This window comes from Strix aluco, chromosome 5 (genome assembly GCF_031877795.1).
Source record: "Strix aluco isolate bStrAlu1 chromosome 5, bStrAlu1.hap1, whole genome shotgun sequence".
In the NCBI taxonomy this organism is placed as follows: Eukaryota; Metazoa; Chordata; class Aves; order Strigiformes; family Strigidae; genus Strix; species Strix aluco.
The window spans coordinates 46,083,226-46,095,647 of record NC_133935.1 but is presented as its reverse complement, the minus strand read 5'-3'; the positions used below and the strand labels follow the sequence as shown (position 1 = coordinate 46,095,647).

The following is a 12,422-nucleotide window of genomic DNA, read 5'->3' as shown; positions in this document are numbered from 1 at the left end:
GGAGTATTTAAAGAGGAATGAGACCAATCTTGTCCAACATGCCATGTGGACAAACTTACAACTCCTCTTGATGGTGTACAGAAATAAGACTTCCTATTTCCAGGAGTTGGATTTATGTTCACTTTAGGTAAGCATTGCAAAAGTCATTACTTCAACACCCTCTTGAAAACTCACAAGGAACCAGTGAATCTCAAACAGAACTACACAGTTAAGAAATGAAACCCAGTGTGGTAGCAACGACTTCTGACCCATACAGTAGTCTTGGATTGGAGGAGGCTGTATCTACAGAATGAAGGGGGAAGCGCTGTAAAGCCGAGTCTACCTACTCCAACAGCCATGTGGCTCTACCTCCAACCTAGCAGGCCATCAAGGCCATTGCATACAGAAATGACTTAATTATCAGGCTGTCTGCTTTGTACTGACGAGTTTAGCGTTTTATTTCCTTAAGCCACTGAGTACAGCAGCACAATACTCCTCCCCAACACAAGGAATTTGAGAAGCAACTGCTGCACAAACACCTTTGGAAATAGGAAAAATCTGGCAGACATACACAAAGAGATGATTAGCTTAAGTTCCCTATCGATTTCTGAATCAGGTCTATGATGAGCCGTAAAAAACACAGGGAAAGTTTACATATCAGCTTGAAGACAAAGATGAACACACTCAATTCCTTCAGTTTTCTATATTCCGCTGTGTTTTTTCATTTAACAAATAAAAGTAAGTCAGAATATCTGCGACATAGCTTGGGAAACATCAGTTTCAAGAATCCAACTAAGAATGTGAGCTTATGAAGCTAGTTAGCTGTAGAAGACATTGGTAAGAAGTGTTGCTATGCCTAGTGTTTAAATAACCTAAAGTAACATTTCTAACTGTACCAGACATCACCCTTCTCCAGAAAGTAAAACTGAAGAATGCTACAATTAAATCTGGTCTACCACTTTCTTTTAGGATACTGTACTTTTTTTTTTTTACCATTAGCAGTTATACCAATCAGGAAAACTCTTTAGTGCTAATGTAATCTAATCTACAATTGCTGAAAGTGTAGAATTACCAAGAAGCATCCCTCTCCATCAAGCATAAGCTCTGAGCACCCTTCCCTCTTATCCAAAGTCTCAGTTAATTCTCCTATCTCTTTCCTCACCAAACACCCATTTTCCCCCTAAGATAATTCTCCCCTCAATACAGCAACCAAAACTGGACAGAAAACATCATTTACACAGATCTTAAATTTTGGTGCAGTACTGCAACAACTGACCAAGAGATCCTATTTCAGTGAGACATTTTCCTAGCCTGCACTTAATAACAAGGTAACTTATCTCTCTCAAATACTACATGAACCGTTTTCTCCACAGCTGGTATAAATCCATGAGAAGTGAAAAGAATGACTCGCAATACTCCAATCAATGTTGAAAGTTTAGTGTTCCTGCTACACACTGCCTTTCAGAATTGCTAAACAAGAGTATTGTTGATCACAAAACTATGCTAAGCACCAAAACAGTTTTTATTTAACAGATGCCGTAAGAACTGGCACCTCAATTTGTATGATTACATCCTTCCCTTTGCTGCAGTTCAGAGAGCACAAGAACTGCTGATTTAGAACTAGCAAGTCAACCTAGAGAGCAGCTTACCAAAATCTGTGGACAGAGATGAATTCACGGCTCTGGATCTTGCAGGCTGCAGGTGAGCTTTGACATCTACTAAACTCCCCTTTTCCAATATTGCATCCCATTATACAATATGAAGATATTAATGAGAAAGCAATCAAAACAAGCCAAATTTCTTAAGAACCATGACTTCTGAAATTCAGTGGATAACTTTTAATGGTGCTTTCTCTCTTAAGATGCAGTTGCCAGATGTTGTTAATAAAAATGGGCTAGATCTAAGTAAGGACTTCAGATACTTTTCATGTCCAAAAGTATGAACCCCAAAGGCCCATATTAACGACTGCTCAAGCTCATAGTATACCATGAGTTTGGTCTCCACATGCACTGACATTCAAGTTTAAGCTTAATCTTGGGAGACATTCAGAGAAGAGACCAAGTGATACCCAAACACCTGGCAGGGTCAGTGCCTCAAAGGATAAGCATATTCTGTCAGGATTTATATCATGACAAACACAATCACATCCACTTTAACATACAGCTACTGGAGAATGTGATGTTAACCTTTCATTATTGTATTTTTATATGCTATGATCTATGAGTTACCTAAAACACACTTAAGAGCACAGCTTCAACAGTACTGTCTTATATACAGCTATAGGTAACAAGAGCTCCTTCTGCCAAATCCATGAATATCTGGAGACAAGAAAGACGAAGCCTGACAGGGATTCTGAAATTAAGCAGTGTAGTATTTAAACATTCAAGGAATAAAAAAATAAATTAAAAAATCAATTTATTCAGAGCACACTAGACCTTCATGCTCAGAGGGGAGCTGAGGATTCAGAAGAGCACTTGGGATAAGCTTCATTCTGTATTACCTACCTACCCTCCCAGCAAGAAACATGGTAGAGAAACTCTTCCACCAACCCCATCCTCATGTGGCTGTTGTCTCCTGCTTGCCCTGCTCTTTTCAAACCTTTATGGCTAGGTCAGTATATCAGTGGCAAGAAAAAAAGAATAGCTACAGCAGAAATAGAACCATGCCTAGACTGGAAATTTATTTCCGACCCCATGAGGGTCTTCCTGTGCCTCAAAAAGTTATGTGGGTACTTGCTTAGAAGATCAGAACTTCTACTTATGTGAAGGACAAGACTGCGCAGAGTAGAGTAGCATCTTAGTGACTGGGAAAACTCAAATGGAAAATATCAGTTCATAGTATCTTCAAGTGATCGACGTCACATCTTCAAGAGGTCAAATCCACATCTCAAGAGCACCTCCACTGCTAGGTGGGAAGAAAGACTAGTGTAAGAAAGATCTTTTAGTCCGTATGTTTCAACTGACGAGGAACATCCAATATGGAAAAAGTATGAACCAGAATGTGCAAACATAAGCGTAGTGAATAGAACATTAGGTGAGGAGAGAGGAATTCCTTGGGGTTTGTTTCCTCCTCCATAGATGCTTGACACAGTGAGTACAAACTAGATTACAGCTAAGTGTTCTAGCACTCCTTTAGGCTGAAGGGCAGATTTTGTTCAGGACAACCTAGCTGTCTACACAGACTGGAAATACAAGGCACTTTTCTTGGCTCCAGATTTCATCCTAATAACCAATGCCTTAGTCAGGCATGGCAATACCGAAGTCCTTTATCAGATCTAGTCCCACTTCTAAAATATTGTCTTCTCAAAATGGCAGTGTTGACCAATCACTCGAAACACCTAGCTCAGATTCACAAGTATTACACTGCAAATGGGAAGTATGGATTGAGCTTTCCAACTATTGTGTTTATTTTTAAAATGCTACATAATTTACTTTTCAGTAACTCTCAACTTTTGTTTCTAGTAAAAAGTGAACTGCAGCATGGAAGATATGCCTTACCAGTTTACACATGCAGATACACACATTATAATGAAACAAGACTAGCTTCTGAAAATACTAGGTTTTATTCACACCCCAGTGGTAAACAATAACCTTAATATGATGACTAGGTTTCTTTTGTAGATCACTATGTCACATAAAATACAAAACCCATAGCATAAACAAGCTGACAGTTATGAATGTTTAATGTGGTCTTGTTGGAAATTAAACAAGTCATACTAGTCTTCTCAAGTAGTCAAATCCAAAATGCATCATCATCTCCTAGTTAATACAAGTCACTGCCATTTCTATAACAAAGTAATGAAGGCACAGCTAGTGCAAGCAGACTTAAACCCGTTCAGACTACTGGGCTGAAAAATACTTTGGTTGGTTCTTCAGGAGAGAGTTTTCTCTAAACAAATATTGGTCTCAGTTAAGAGGTCTGATAATCTTCACAGCTGCAGTCTAATAGCTACATGACAAGGACTTCACAAGAACCAAACTATGTAGCGATGAATTAACATTCATGCTTTAGGGGATTTACTGCATTCTACATATTGGCAGAAAATTATACTGTTAAAATGCTAGGTAGATTGAACCTACATTTTAAACTGGTTCTTATGTGTTTGATTTCTTTTTTTAACAAATTGGTTACTTAATTCTACCAAGATACAAAACATAAGGCTGTAAGTAACTAATAGTTGTGTTTAGGCTATTACAGTGCAGGTAATCCTCAAGGCCACATACACACTGCTTCACTGCTGCTTGCATTCTGCTGGGTTTTGATCCTTCTGTTGAGAAAAAAGGAAATATCAGTTTACACATATCAGTGTTGTAAAAGAACTGTTAATATTGCTAAGCATACTTTCTCAAGTTCCAGCACTCAAGTTGTTCTTTCATCTTTTCCCTTAAACTAATTGCCTACTAATAGCAATACTGCTATCTTTGGATGTGGCAACATGCACAGTGCACTTATTTTGGCTTTGGTAGTGCACAGGTATGATCCCGAACAAAAATCAATTTAGAACTAAGTGTGGTGGGATCAGACACTAAAACTGGAAAAAGGAAGAGGAGATTTATGCATAGTAACAAACAACTCTGTTTAGAAGAAGCATCCAGGCCTTCTACACAATTTGAGGCACAAGAAACCCTGTGGTCAGTAACAGGGGCACAGCCATATTCCAGAAGCACTGCAGAGCAATGCAATGGAACATCAAATCATGGTACGTCCTTAACACTCTAAAAACATATTTTGCAATAAATTCCAGTTGTTAAATTCTAATGTGGAGAATTTCTTCGGTTATATTGAAACAGACAACCAACAATATCTCACAGTAACATGGGAATTTAAGGAAAATGCTTTCTGGGGGCAGAGTTCAGTTTCAAATTTTACTGCACTGCCTTGGACTGGATAGCTATTTTCTAGGACCACAGTGCTTTAATAAATTCAGCTGGCTTTCAGCCTGTGATCAGCTTACAACTATTTATTCTTATGTCAATATACTATAGTACCGCTACTGTCTCTAGCCCTTTAGCAGCTCTCTCTGAAACTGAGTATAGTCTTGCCCTTTCTCAATTCTGTTTAGCCTAGAAAAGCAATCTGAAATGGTGGAAATAAGTCCATCTTGCAGCTGTTTCATTCTGATTCCAAAACTCTCTTGAATAAGAAACAATTTGGATATGCTATAGTAGATGAAACATCACCAACAGGCTGTTGATTTACAGTTCTCTACCCTACAGCTTTCTAGGTACAATGCTAAGATTATGTAATTCTTTCAATAGCACTTTGATTGTAGCTCAAATAATTTCTACTGAAGATATGCTGCCTCCTTATTTGAAATTGCAATTACATTTCGCAGCAGATGACCTTTTCAGTTCACAGACTTCATTTTCATGACTGCAACTTTCACCTACCACCATTAGATGCTTTCAGGCGGCCAAACATGCCTTTCCCTCAGCTAGGAAAAAGCTATGAATTCAGAGTGGCTCACAATCACTTTTCCAGCAAACTGAGCCTGACTAGTGATTCGCCCTGCCCATGGAATAAGAAAGCTGCCAGTTGCTCTTGGCTGTTCACATTTTAGTACTTGGCTGTAGATGCATTCCTGAACCTTGACTTCTGCTACCTCAAACAATAAAAGATTTGCTAGTACCTACCCTGAAAAAGCTTTTTTTGTACTCTGCTGGGAAAAATCTGTCAAGAGTCAGCTTGTGACAAGTTCCCAAAAACTGAACCTGGATTACAGAGTTCTCTGCATGTCCTTAAAACCATTATAGAGCATTTTCATCATTAGCAGCAACTTACTGCAAGACTATAGAAAACCAAGCTTGACTAATTTCAGTGATCAAAGCCAAAAGTTACTTCTACAAAATTAATCTTGGAGAAAGAACTTGAAAAAAAGTTGCTCTACCAATATTAAGTCTGTCAGAACTGGGACTGAAACAGACTCCGCCAAAACATACTCACACCACAGGAAATATTGATTGAATACTTAAACTAAAAATCAAGATTTAACCTACATAAAATTTTAATTGTACGCATGCATACACAAGCTTCAAACACTTCTTTTAGTTCCTTACTTTTGGGTCGTAATCAGGATCATTTTCTTCATCTGCTTCTTCTTCCCCCTCCTGAAAGAAAACACTTGTTTGTATTTCTCTGGCTTATCCACACATTCAGCTTCCTGAGCCATTTTCAAGAAAATTAAGATTAAATTATACTATTAAATTACCACTTTAAGTTATGCACATTGTATTAGTTTGCCCTCCACAAAGCACATCACCTTTTGACATCAGTTGTAACTTCATTTGTAAAGGTACCTGAGGGTTGTCTTCCTTTAGTTTTTGTTGTTGTTTTGTTGGTTTTTTTTAAAATATTCACCCTAGGTCCACAAAACTATGTGTTGTATCTTACGGTCATAGATACTTAAACTTAGTGTCCTGAGCATTCAAAAGTCAAAGGAACTCTTATTCTAGACAAACTACAAAAGGGAAACTATTTAAGTCAAGGCCATATGTCAACTTACCTCATCATCTGCCTCTTCACCTTCTTCATCATACTAGGAGAGAAAATAAATGGTTTTGATAGTGTCATAAATGCAGCCATTTATGGCTCAAGTACAGCCAGGTAACTCACAAGTAGGTGCCAGAGACCACACTGTATTGTGCTCTAAGAGAACTTCCTATATCTGACAGATTTAAAAATGTTTTATGCATCGGCATGAGCAATGTCCAGTCTCTTAAACTATGCTCTGGCAGAGAAAACTGTCTACCTTAAGTCCCTTACATGAAACACTGGGAGAGCTTATTAGACTGTGCTATAATGCCTGTGGCCAGTAGAGTGTGTCAAAGTTTAAGGTAATCTCTACAGTGAGTCACTTCCCTCTTCCACCGCCCCCAGCCAAGGCTTCAGACTAAGGGCTACCATTTTACATGCTAAAAATTAATTTTAAGACAGGACTTATCCAAGCTATCTTAACTGTCAAACTGTCCTTGTTTGTGCAGTGGCAGGGAAGAGAAAATATTTTATCCATATAAAGTTCTGGGGTTTTGTGGTTTGTTTTTCAAGCTTAGCTCCTTTAGAGGACTTCTGCAGAGCTTGCTTTGAACATTTCTGCATGCTTTGAATGTGCTTATCTACCGTTTTTTAATAAGAATGCCCTCCTGAAAAGATCAGGCTTGAATCTCAAGGAATTTGGTAGCGCAGTATCATTGTAAGCACAAAGAACAGGCTGAGCAGCTACATAGACTGATTTCTTCTCTGGCAGCTCATCATAGTTCTACTGAAGTATTGGGTATGCCACCCTAGGAATGCCTTATACACAAAATTCTACTCAGACATCCTCCACACGTTCAGCTTCTACCAGTACTTTTGCCACAAAACTCTGAAGTCGCTGCTTCAAAGATTAATTACTTTCATGCTGCTCTACTGCTCTAGGAAGCTCAACTGAAACCAACATTGATACATACCCTTCTAAGGATACCAATGTTGTAAGCCAGAAGTCAGCCACAGTCTTTAAGCACCATCCTTTTGATGTTTTTAGCATTCTGAAAAACTGTTATACTTACGTCATCATCATCATCTTCAATAGCTTCTCCTGTGAAGTACAATACTGATCGGGGGACTATACGTTCACGCAAGAAATGACCTATTTCAAAGTCTGCAGCAAGGATTGCCTCAGCATCGTCATCCTGCATAAAACAACATTATTTCCTAAACCATGAGCTAGTAACTACTTTTGACACAAAAACACAAGTTGCACAGACTTTGATGTAGCCAAATTTACATAGATCCCATGTGCTGACTTTTTTGGTACTCCTAATAAAGAAAACACAAATACAGACTATTCATCACAAGTACTCTCAGTTAAATACAGAAACAGTTAGAACTGGAGCTGTTAAATGAATTCCCAAATAAATTTAACAAACACTTTGTATATAAAGGTATGAATTCTTCTACTGGTGTTTCCCCTCCACCTCCGTATTTTAAATAAGCCAACTTACCAGGTCTCCACTTTCAGGAACTGTAGGAAGAAAAAAAAACCACAAACAAGTGAGTGAAGTACATACTACATTTAAAGTTAATGCAGATAAAGTAATGTTCAGTTTACCTTCAGGAGGACTAAAGAAGTTGAAGAAAGAGTCATTGGAAACAGTTTTTGTCACCGTTCTAACTGTTCCACGACCCTTATGCTTCTGCTTCTTCTTAATGGTTTTCAAAGTAACATTCTTTCCTTTTTTCCAGTCTATTTGGCAACTGAAGAAGAAAAAGAAAAAAACAGCTGCAGCTTAATACCATTCCACTTGTTACAGGTACCTACTGAGACTATCACAACTACATGGAATACAGTGAATAGAAAATATTAAGGTAGTATTTATACAGTGCTATCTTTTCATTAGTTTATATGTTGAGAACAAGCATAACAGGTTCATTTTAGGATTTAAGTGTTTTTATCCAAAAGTTTTTCCTTCCCCACTCAATCTCTGAAATGCTAGTTTTCATTAGCTACCAAGTTCTAACTAGTTTCCTATAAAATAATAGCATCACACTATTTTTAGAGCTACCTATCCATTATAAAGTAATGTCTTATTAGGTCATGTTAGGAATATGCCAAAGTCTACCACACCTATCATTGTAATCAGTAAGTCCTTAAAATAATGCATCAAGCAGGTGTGTAGATTTTGGTTGTTTTTTAGATTGTTTGTGAGGTTTTTGCCTTCTTTTGTTTTGTTTCTTTCGAGTTTTTTGTTTCTTTGGGTTTTGTTGGGTCTATCCTGCTTACAGACCAAAATTATGCCTGCAGGCTTGTCTCACACTCACAAAGAATTCTAGGGACATGTAAATGAAGTCACATCAATAAGACTGGCCACATTTGCAGAAGTTTCTGATTAGATTCCTTTAAAGAGACTCAAAGGAAGGGGGTGAGTTGTTCTGGGATAAGAAGAGACTTAGTTAAAAGACAAAACAAGGACTAGGAATAAATCATTTTCACAGAAGCAGAGTGTCATCTTACAGTGACCTCGAGGATTTATGCTTTTCAAAACCAGTCCGAACTGAAGACGACAAAACAGTTTTATCAAAGCTACTCAAGCACTTAAGACTAAATCTTACAGGACATCTGCAGAAATATGTCACATTAAGTGATTGGGAAATGAAGTGGTAAATAAGTCAGTAACTGCAGATTAATATATGTCTAAAACCAACTCTGACTATGCAGTGACAGGCTCTAAATTAGCTATCACTCAGAAGAGCAGTCAGAACATTAAACAGACATTAAGACGAAAGCAACCAAACAGGCCATGATGCAGAGAGCCCTGATGTACGCATAAGGCTAATTATGTACAACTCAGGTTTCTCTTGTCCTGTTCACAAGAAAAGGGACACATACAGGATAAAGAGGTAATTTAGTGTGAGGAATAACAGCTTATTTAGAACAAAAGACATCACGGAGAAAGTAATGTGACAGCTCTTTAAAAATCATGAGGAACCTGGAGTTAACAGGAGATGACTGTTCTCAATTTCTCAAATAGATAACGGAAAGATACTAAAAGGCAAACATTCAACACTTATAAAACAAACTGGGAAACTGCAATATAGCAAGTAAAACTGGATTATACTTCCCAAAATGCAGAAATGCAAAAAGATTGGGAACTACAGGCCAGTCAATCTCACCTCTGTGCCCAGCAAGATCACAGAGTGGATCCTCCTGGAAACTATGTTAGGGCACATGGAAAATAAGGAGGTGATTGGTGACAGCCAACATGGCTTCACTAAGGGCAAATCATTCCAGACAAATTTGGTGGCTGCCTATGACAGGGTTACAGTGTTGGTAGACAAGGGAAAAGCAACTGACATCATCTACCTGGACTTGTGCAAAACATCTGACACTGTCCCACAAGACATTCTTGTCTCTACATTGGAAAGACATGGATTTGACAGATGGACCACTCAGTGGATAAGGAATTGGCTGGATGGTCACACTAAAAGAGTTGCTGTCAATGGCTTGATGCCTGAGTGGAGAGCAGTGACGAGTAGTGTTCCTCCAGGGTCAGTATTGGGACCACGGCTGTTTAACATCTTGTTTGGAGACATGGACAGTGGGATTGACTGCACCCTCAGCAAGTTCGCTGACGACACCAAGCTGTGTGGTGCAGACGCAGACGACACGCTGGAGGGAAGGGATGTGCCATCCAGAGGGGTCTTGGGAGGCTTGAGAGGTGGGACCATGCAACCTCATGAAGTTCAACAAGACCAAATGCAAGGTCCTGCCCATGGGCTGGGGCAATCCCAAGCACAAATACAGGCTGGGTGATGAGTGGATTGAGAGCAGCCCTGCTGAGAAGGACTTCAGAGTAGTAGTGGGTGGAAAACTGACTATGAGCCAGCAATGTGTGCTTGCAGGCCAGAAAGCCAACTGTATCCTGGGCTGCATCAAGAGAAGCATGGCCAGCAGGTCAAGGGAGATGATTCTCTGCTCTTGTGAGACCCCACCTGGAGTACTGTGTCCAGCTCTGGGGCCATCAACATAAGAAGGACATGGCCCTGCTCGAGCAAGTCCAGAGGAGGTGCCATGAAGATGAGAGGTCTGGAGCACCTCCCTCATGAGGACAGGCTGAGAGAGTTGGGGTTGTCCAGCCTAGGGCTGAGAGGGCTCCTGGGAGATCTTATAGCGGCCTTCCAGTACTTAAAGGAGGCCTACAGGAAAGATGGGGAGGGACTCTATCAGGGAGTGTAGTGATAGGATGAGGGGTAATGGTTTTAAACTGAAAGAGGGTAGATTTGGATTAGATATAAGGAAGAATTCTTTACTGTGAGGGTGGTGAGACACTGGCACAGGTTGCCCAGACAGGCTGTAGATGCCCCCTCCCTGGAAATGTTCAAGGCCAGGTTGGATGGGACTTTGAGCAACCTGATCTAGTGGAAGGTGTCCCTGTCCATGGCAGGGGGCTTGGAACTAGATGGTCTTTAAGGTCCCTTCCAACCCAAACCACTCTATGATTCTATGATTAAAAGAAGTGATCAAACAAATTTTGAAAAAAGCTATCAAGGCCTACAAAAAGATAATACCACCCTCCTTTCAATTCAGCTTCAGTGATTGCAGAGCATTATTTCTAGAAAAATACTAATCAGATTTTTTAATCTATATCCATATATAATATATATACGCTTATAAATTATATAACACAAAACAGTTTTACGTGTTGCATTGAAGTTACTGAAAAACTCAAGTCAAACCCAGCTATTTACAAGTTATTAGGTAGGAGTATCTTTCCCAGCACCTTCCCAAGATGCTGTAAGTCTTCCTTAGCATTATCCAACTGTTACATAGCATTGGAGTTATTTATTAGCACTTACCCTGTACAGCCCATGATTTCTGGTCCATCAAAGGAGAAGGGATCAGAATCATCTGGCTCTGACCTCATTCTATACGTCTTTGTCAATACTTCATTTGTGAAGTAGTCATTTGGTTCAAAATGAAATTCTAGTGTGAAACTCTTAAAAAGAATTGCAGAGTGACAACTTTAGCAATTTAGCAAGACATACCTTTAACTTCTAAATATCTAAAATCCAAAACAAAAAATACACATGCAATGGAATATATCCATCTCCTCCAATATTGAAATAGTGCACGTATGTAAGTTATTCTAGAATTTGCTGCCCAAGTCATACAATAAATCTTCAAATGTTTTAATCTATCATGTTGATCTTGTGCTTATTAGTTAATATACTGCTTGCAGTAACGACACAAGATCTGACAGTGTACAGCTTTCTCTCTATACATTAGCACCAGGAACTTCTAAATTTAAAATATTAAAACTTAGCAAGCCATCTGATTTCTGGCATGGGAATTATATCCCATTATAACAGTTATACAAGAAATACCTGAAGGTATCAACACTTAAAGGTGAAGCTTAGTCATCAGATATTAAGGCCAAGTTATTAACTCATCAGAATTTGAAGGTGAAATTAAGTATAAATTCATTCATATGGTACTGCAAGACTAGCACTACTACTTGTACTGTTTTTCAGAAAACAAGAAGCAGCTGCATATTCCTCATGATTGCCGTAAGACAATTGGCTATCACAGACCATGCTACCGATACACAGATAAGTCTTAAGATAACACAAAAGTAATCTTGTTTAATAGGTGAAACTAACCATAGGCTGTCCAACTTCTGAAAATTTCACTTTTATATCTTTTAAGTGTTTCAGAATAGGTTCATCATGTTCCTGTGAAGAAAACACAATTTATTCAATTTTCATAACATTAAATTGTACACAGATTTAAGACCCTGCAGAGAGATAAAAAGCTGTATTTAGAATGAGTTTTACATAGGACAAGAACCTTGTTACAGAACTGAAACATTTTCATGAACACGACCAACAGATGGCAACAACGGCTGTACAGTTTCCACTGCAGTACACAACCTAAAGCTGTGCAAACACCAAGTACAGTTTTTAGCAAT

The 12,422-nt window shown here is 38.8% G+C and overlaps 1 protein-coding gene across 3 annotated transcripts in view; it reads right to left on the bottom strand.

Annotated features, from left to right (window-relative positions):
• Positions 1–3,361: 3,361 nt before the first annotated feature.
• NAP1L1 (nucleosome assembly protein 1 like 1) overlaps positions 3,362–12,422 on the bottom strand; it is a 31,620-nt gene continuing 22,559 nt past the window's right edge. For all 3 annotated transcript variants that reach the window (XM_074827206.1, XM_074827203.1, XM_074827205.1), the window contains exons 8-15: positions 12,115–12,186; positions 11,311–11,450; positions 8,066–8,211; positions 7,959–7,978; positions 7,524–7,646; positions 6,482–6,514; positions 6,036–6,086; positions 3,362–4,246 (exon numbers count right to left, since the gene is read on the bottom strand). In XM_074827206.1, coding sequence (XP_074683307.1) covers positions 4,211–4,246; positions 6,036–6,086; positions 6,482–6,514; positions 7,524–7,646; positions 7,959–7,978; positions 8,066–8,211; positions 11,311–11,450; positions 12,115–12,186 — 621 coding nt within the window. In that variant the 3' untranslated portion in view covers positions 3,362–4,210. The remainder of the gene's footprint in view (positions 4,247–6,035; positions 6,087–6,481; positions 6,515–7,523; positions 7,647–7,958; positions 7,979–8,065; positions 8,212–11,310; positions 11,451–12,114; positions 12,187–12,422) is intronic.